The sequence below is a fragment of the Pieris napi genome, chromosome 12 (assembly GCF_905475465.1).
Source record: "Pieris napi chromosome 12, ilPieNapi1.2, whole genome shotgun sequence".
Classification (NCBI taxonomy): domain Eukaryota; kingdom Metazoa; phylum Arthropoda; class Insecta; order Lepidoptera; family Pieridae; genus Pieris; species Pieris napi.
The window spans coordinates 8,896,520-8,904,439 of NC_062245.1; the positions used below are offsets into that span (position 1 = coordinate 8,896,520).

Here is a 7,920-nt window from a genome sequence, read left to right on the forward strand (position 1 = left end):
CCCTTAAAGTTACTTTATTAAGGTCAATGTCAGAAACAATACGATATTTACCTTTTGTATGAGGTTGTTCTGCGTACAGCCTCCCTGACCTAAATTGCATTCGATATATTAAGATTATGGGTAATTGTTGCGCCGTTCGGGGAATTTTGACGGACCAATATCTTTATTTCTACTAAAGCTTTTCGGTTTTCCTGATAAAAATAACCTTGCAGGTTTCTAGGATTTTGGGTAAGTTTGTTTAGGTACATTATAAGTTTAGCAGCGAGCCGCATGAGCAATACCACTCCTGGTACTACCCACACAGCCACATCTCAAAGACTCCAATACATCAAGGCAGAATACAGAATACCATCCGTATCACCTCGAAGTCCGTCGTTCCACATCTGAGCGTTTCTTGAGGCAGTTTTTGCTGCGCACCACCACTATGAGGAACCAGCTTCTGAAGTATTTCCGAACCATTTCGACTTAGTGTCCTTTATGAAAAGAGCGTACCAATTCTTAAAAGATATGATTGTACATAGGCGGCCGTATCACTTACCATCAGATAAGCTACAGAGAGATACGGAGGTCGTAGTTGTATAGTGATATTTGCAGATCAGCATAGTACCTACTAGTGTGTTTCATTACATGTATGTTATTAAATAAGTAGAGAAAGTATTCAATATAGTTAAATATCTCACGTATTGATCTATATTCCCACACCTTTTACCAGAGTATTTTAAATGTCAGCGGGACAAGTTTTGAACAACATTTTAAATATTGCTGAAAGATTAATTGGGCAATATCGCTCTAGATTAAATTTGACTTTCGAATACGAATTTTGCGTATCGTTTTAAGTATGTTTAATTTTTTAATGACTTATTTACTTAAACAGTCAAAGTTATCTTATCAAAGTCATTATAATTCACCGCTACTGCGTATTTTGAGACGTTTTTTTGCAAATGTAAGAAACATGACTGCCCTGGTGTAACCAAATAATATCATAGAATTTAATTTCATTATTTGTACCAACAATCAGGACACACACATTGTAATGATAATGATTATAGGTTATAGTTAACTTTTCTACATTAAAATTACACATATACATATACAATGACGTCAATTGACTACAACAGAACTCTGGTAGTGAGGCCGTCTGCTAGCGCCATATTCGTATTGGGGTCATGGATCGTGCGCCGGCGCAGTCGTGCCACACATCTTAGATACTCTCAAAAATCAATTGCATATATACTTCTTAAATATATTAACAACTATTACGCCATCTTGACAAGTCCAAAGGTTAAGCACTTGCTGTTTTATATACTATCCTTTGTTTTGAACCTTTCAGACTTACATATATATATAGAGTATCTTAAGTGAAGATACAGCTTGAATATCTAAGCTGTCTTTCCATAGAAATTACGGTAAAACATTTTTCTGTTGTACCTAATCATCATTATCAATATAGAGTTCTAACTGAGTGGTCGCGTTCAATGTTTTAGATCTATATTTTGCTAGAGTAAAAGATTATATTGTAACAGTACTACGGTTCCACAGATAGAGACATTGCAGTACACGGTAATGGAGTTGTAAACAAACGTTACGATCTTATTATCTTTGCGGTCTGTCATCGACAATGCACCTGGACTTATCTCGAAGGCATTTTAGATTAAGAAACTTTTGAGGAATCTCATAAAGATATAGGTCGAATAATGTTCCGTTGCTAGCATATTAGTTATTCTTTATAAAGTTATATGGGAATGTTTGGGGTTATAAAACATTAATTTTCATCGTATTATAGTAGATATATACTTGACTATATGTGTGTGTAAGTTCATAATGTATACATCTATTAAAATAAAAAAAAGTATATACAGAAAATAAACTAGGATTACTGTGTAAATGTATTTTAAAATAGGATAAGAAGCCGGATGAGATAATAGTGAACAAAAGCTGCGGTTTAGGAGATAGCGCATGTCACGGGTTATCAACCCAGTTATGCCGGCGCCTGCGCCTATTACATGTTTATACTGATTAGGCTTTAAACAATAACCACGATTTACCCCAATTTAAAGGAAACCCGCGGCTAAATCACATCTATACTAATTATAAAGATTTGATTTTTTGTTTGTTTGAAATGAATAGGCTCCGAAACTAGTGGACCGATTTCAAAAATTCTTTCACCGTTGGCAAGCTACACTACTCCCGAGTGACAGGCTATCTTTCATTTTCAAAAAATATAGGTATATAAATAGGGATACTAAAACTTGAATAATCTAACCCAAGGTGTAAAAAAATAAACAAAAAACTTCCTTCAATCGCGTGCGCTTCGAAAACTATTAATGATAGAACAAAATGATGTATGTATTTCAATTTTTCAGGACACATCACTATCTATAAAAAATGTATTAATTTTTTTTAATTAAAATACCACCGCTAGAAAAGGCTCTTTATTCGTACCTAGGTATTGATCACCAAATAAGCATTATGGATTGGTGTTCTCCTGCCGTTTCTCTTAAATAGTTTACTACTATGTAATATGTATAACAAAAATCTTTAGCCACAGCAACGCTTGGCCGAGTCTCTAGTCTAACATAAGTAAAATCCATATCATTATAAATACAGTCTAATATACGTAAAATTAATAAATCGCTTGATTTAACATCTTTGGTTGCGCTGTTGCTCCTACAATATAAGGTTCTGTTCCTTATAACTACAGAAAATGCAGTCTCGCTATATAGAATTTTTACTGTAATTTGAATTTCAAATTATTTACTATTTCATCCAGCTTGAATATAGCTAAGTAACAATCATAAATCACATGAACACTCAAACCTACATTCCGACAGGTCGACATCAATAAATGATTGATAAAAAGTCCATCTGAGCGCGGCTTGAGACGTCCACACTCATTACTTATCTCCACCATTAGCTATACACTTGTTCAAAACAAAATGTTAATGATATGCTACGTAAATGCCCTCAGCCTTAACGATGGATTTGTGCCATGTCGAGATGAAAAATGATGCACAGATACCAGAAAAGATCAATTTTGGTAATTAAGTTGTTGAAAACTCTGATTTTGTTTTATTTGGCTCAGGATTACGAGAGCTATATCTTTCAAGTTGTATTTTCAAATTTGACTTAATTCTTTAGAAATGTTTTTAATACAACAAATAATTGTAGAATTTTAGACATCGTACTGAAATTAAATATCTGTAAAAATCAAGTTGCATTATCTAAATTGTATAATTTTTTCTCAAAGCGGTGTCGGGAGCAACACCAACCACAGAACAGAGGTCGTTGTATCTGATCGTAAATCAAGAAAGCGTCGCCCTTACAAAAATAGCCCGTTCACGAGTAAATTATAAAAAAAGCTAAAAAGGGCGTGCGGTCTGCGCGTGCACATGTGGTGCGCATATGACAGCCCTGTGTTTCCGGTTCCACATTCAAATTTTTGCATCCTATTGTGTATCTGTCAAGACAAATAAATGAATGACACTAATGGAGTGAGTTAATGAGAACTTTTTAGAGTGACATCAAACAATACGTCCTTGACAAGATGGCTTTGAAATTGATAGCTTCTAGCAGCAAAAAAGAATAATTATCGCCGTTCTCAAATTTCACCAAAGCTAATATTGTGAAACAATTACACAAATAATTCATATAATATATAGTGTTTTTAGTGTAGAGTTATAAAGTCATTTAATTAATTTATTGAGCTGTCATCTGGTTCACGAATTGATAATCAAACATTTAAAAACTTCCTTTTTACATACTTTCTATTCCTTTCTACATTACAGTATCTTCTGTCAAAGTAAAATATATCCATATTAATTAACACAAGTACCTATTGCTTTCTCGTCATAATTTGAAACAGATTTCCTTTCGTTTTATTTGCTTAGTGTTGGTATAACGTTTAGACCTTAGGTTCCCGGTGAAAAAGCAATTGTTACATACGCAAATTTGTTACTGTCATACCCGAAACACGGGAACTTTACACGAGCGAGACACATGAAAATAGTTGGATTTTTTTAAACTTTAGAAGTTGAGTTTTATGATTAATCTTACTTTCAAATCAATGACTATCGTGAACAATATCTCAGCCAACTATCGAACACCCAATTGACTTATAATCACGAATAACGATAGATATCACGTTTCAAATAGGAATGCAGAGTGCATTGTGGTTTTATTTTACACGATTACATAGTAGAATCGAATAAACAAAATTTCAGACGTGAGGAATAATAATAGCTAGCAGAGTCAGCAAATTGAAGGTTTCAATTTAAATTCGGCTAATGAACGAAACAGCAAAGCGCGGAACAAACTTTTGTTAATACATATACTATAAACTTATACGAAAAAAAAATATTGCGGAAAATTGTTAGTGATTTAACGGTCGGATCCAGCTATACAGACTTATATAAACCTTACATTAAATAAAATAGCTTTATGATTAATTCGCAGCAAAACACAAATTGGCTTTATAGCTTCGATAGAAACCGTGCTAAAACTCGCACTTATGTATTTCTTGAACGATGATGTCATTATGATAAACTTCGATTCGCTCGCGTTCGTAATCTCAACCTTCACATGACCATGTATGAGGTATAACACTGATCGTAAATACTTTTTATTTCATCTTAAGGTCTTGAGCATATTTATGCTCGATTTTTCACGTACGAGACAAGATTATCAAGGTTATTCGTAATATTTCTGTTAATTATTCTACCTAACCGGTAAATTTAAATTATTTTATGATATAGCCTCCATCACGTGAATGTCGAGGCTATTTAACCACGGGCGGTTCCTTGACACCACGGGCCTAGTGAAAAGACTGAAAAGGACAAAACCATTTGAACTACTGAATTAGTCTTAAGTGATAAACAGTGGTAAATAAAAAAAAATACAAGAACAGAGTGTCTTCCATTTATTAGACACGACTAGATCGTTATTTTCCATGTCTTAGTAAAGACACATAAATTAAAAAAATATATAAGAGCGCGAAGTTTAAATATAAAAAACTTACATTTTTCTATCGCCATCCACGTGAGATTGAACAGTAAAACCAAACATGGACTTATAGTTTCCTGTGTATACTACCCTGGATGGGATGTCCACATTGAACCCCATGGCCCCGGCCAGAGCACAAATAAAAACACACAAAAGCAAGGCCATCGTTAATTAAACACCAAGTCACAACACAACACAGACACTTATTTAAATAAAATTATATAATTCGTCCTCATGTTTCGTTTCGAGTTTACGTTCGTAACTTTGCGGCTTTGCGACGTACGCTCCCCGCGGCGAATAGGTTTTAACTGACGGCGTTCGTACTTCGTCGCTCGACACGACCGTAAGTAGTGACTACAAGTAGTGAGTAGCATGTGAGTAGACTACGAAGGCGACTGAGTGACAACTGCCTGAATTCAAAAGCATTACAGTAGTTAATCAATATTTAAGTGAAACTATGTAGAACCAGTTTCTCACCCCTATCCGACATAGGGTCGATAAAATATCAAACCAATTCCTAAAACGCTGTGTACCCGCTGAAGCATCAGGTAGGTCACCACATTTGAAAAGGTGGGAGCTTGTAGTTTATTGTTTATCCGAATGCCAAATCATAAAATGACTGGTTCACGACTGATTTCAGAGCGACCGCCGATGCGAAAACCACTGTGTGAGTTCGAAAAGTGAGTTACAGAATCGCAGGGCTAGTGAGTCTTCTGCGTGTTTGTCCCAATTCTATAAATAAAACGTTAAATCAAGGATAGTGACACATTTGTGTCTACATAAATGTTGGTATCCCATTTCTAATCTAGGACTTCTAAGATATTCGCATTGAATAAGCCAGTGCGTAATGTAATTGTCTGAATTTATTATGTCATCGTGACGAATTTATAGTAAATTGATTGTATGTTTTGACGAATGACAATCATAAGCTTATTCATATATTTAATTATTATTGAAGGCTAAGGATACTGACTACGTCATCTTGAGATAATACATAATTTAGGCGACTCTATATAAATAATAATATTCTCAACTCTCATTTCATATATTTATATGGCTCCTGATTATTTTATATAAAGTCTCTCTATCACACCTTTTCCAATACATATCTTAAATATCTTCGCATTAATAAAATTATAACTCCGTATATCTTAAATATATTAAGCCATGTGTATATATTCCTAACGTAGAGATTGAACCATAGATATATGAATAATATACATGTAATGCATACTATTCTAGATATTTGTTTAAAAATTTACTAACAGTAGAGGCAATATATTTTTTTAATTGCCCCCGTGGCTGGTTAATGTTAAAAGTAACCAAGGAGATAACAATGACCCCTTTTCTGATTGTGTTTTGACCAAGCATCTCAAGAAGACCAGCCATCTTTTCGCCATCATCATCTTTCGCTTTTATACAATTTCACTCCCAAATTATTATTTTAGGATTAAAAAAAGACATTAATTTCATCACTATTTATTTCCAATCACAACAATCATTTATAAAAATACTAAGTGAATACAAAATTCTTCTTACGACTAAATATTGATCAACAGTAATTACGTAATAGGAATATATTAGATATGAAAATAACATGAAATATACGATTTCGCTATTATAATATTGCATAAGAAACGCTACCTATAACTATTTAGTATTTAGGTAATAGTGTCTTTGATAAGTCTTAATTACACAATTCAACCCTAATTTACACGTTAATGTATATTTGACACTGATAATACAGCTATATATAAGAATCGGTAACATATTAAAAAAAACAAATATAATTGTATGTATACATATTCTTATAATACGAAAAAGCACTATAACATAATGTTACTTTCTTTACATATGCATTTCTTTTAATATTACAATTACATTACAATTTAAAGGAATGACCAAATGTCTACCAATTAACTATCCATATTTCGAAGTCATCACTTTACACAATGACCTTATTCGACTAATTTTATGACCAAAAGCTCTGATCTCTTTTTACCATAATAAACACAATTTGGAAGAGATAAATAAGTGAATTGGTACTTGAGTTGTAATAAGATCGACTTAGTTTTATAACAATAAGTTTAAAACAAATATACAAGATTGCCACATATGAATATAGGCGTTACACTGTATTGAAATTTTATTATTTATACGTACCTATACGTGCACGTTACAGCGTATACACACACAATGGAAACGACATCAGAATATTTTTATCTGAATTTAAAATAAAATAATACTGACATCCATACATTTCTTTATTCATGATTTTACATTCAAAATATTAACCCATTGACTAAAGACATCCTCAATTAATATTTTAACATATTAATGAGAATCAATTTCATTAATATAGTATAATTGTTTCATTATTAATTTACCTTATCATTAGAGCCTCCGAGGGCATTTGTGCGTCACCCTAATATGATATTTATAATTAGCAAATTAATAATCATTAAATATATGAGGGGTATATAAAAATAAATTAATAATAAATATATCCCAAGCTGCTACCGCTACATAATTTCAAATTATAATACGATCGATTTATTTCGTTTTAAGTCACAAAAAGCTTAACGGTTATATATTCAATTCACTAAACATGATTTAGTAAGGTTTTAATTGAAGTATATCGCGAGATTCCTCAGGTTTTTATTCCCTGCCTTATTTATCATGTGTCTATCTGGATTTTAGAATCACTTTGATGGCTTTTTGGCTATACTATTTTATACTAGAACTCTTTATAATTCTAAATTAGACAGCGCAAAGGTAAATTTTTGTTGCATGGGTATGTAAAATTATTAATTAATTAATTATATGTAAAATTAAATAAAAATAAAGTCTCTATTCATATTCTGAAACACCGGGTAAAGTTATAAATCTAATATGTTTAAAACACCCAAAGCTAAGCACCCA

General features: G+C 32.5%; 1 protein-coding gene across 2 annotated transcripts in view; it reads right to left on the bottom strand.

The window, feature by feature from the left end:
- The window catches only part of LOC125054335 (integrin alpha-PS2), an 88,611-nt gene extending 83,283 nt beyond the window's left edge, over nt 1-5,328 (bottom strand). For both annotated transcript variants that reach the window (XM_047656145.1, XM_047656144.1), the window contains exon 1: nt 5,015-5,328. In XM_047656145.1, coding sequence (XP_047512101.1) covers nt 5,015-5,163 — 149 coding nt within the window. In that variant the 5' untranslated portion in view covers nt 5,164-5,328. The remainder of the gene's footprint in view (nt 1-5,014) is intronic.
- Between the last annotated feature and the right edge of the window lie 2,592 nt (nt 5,329-7,920).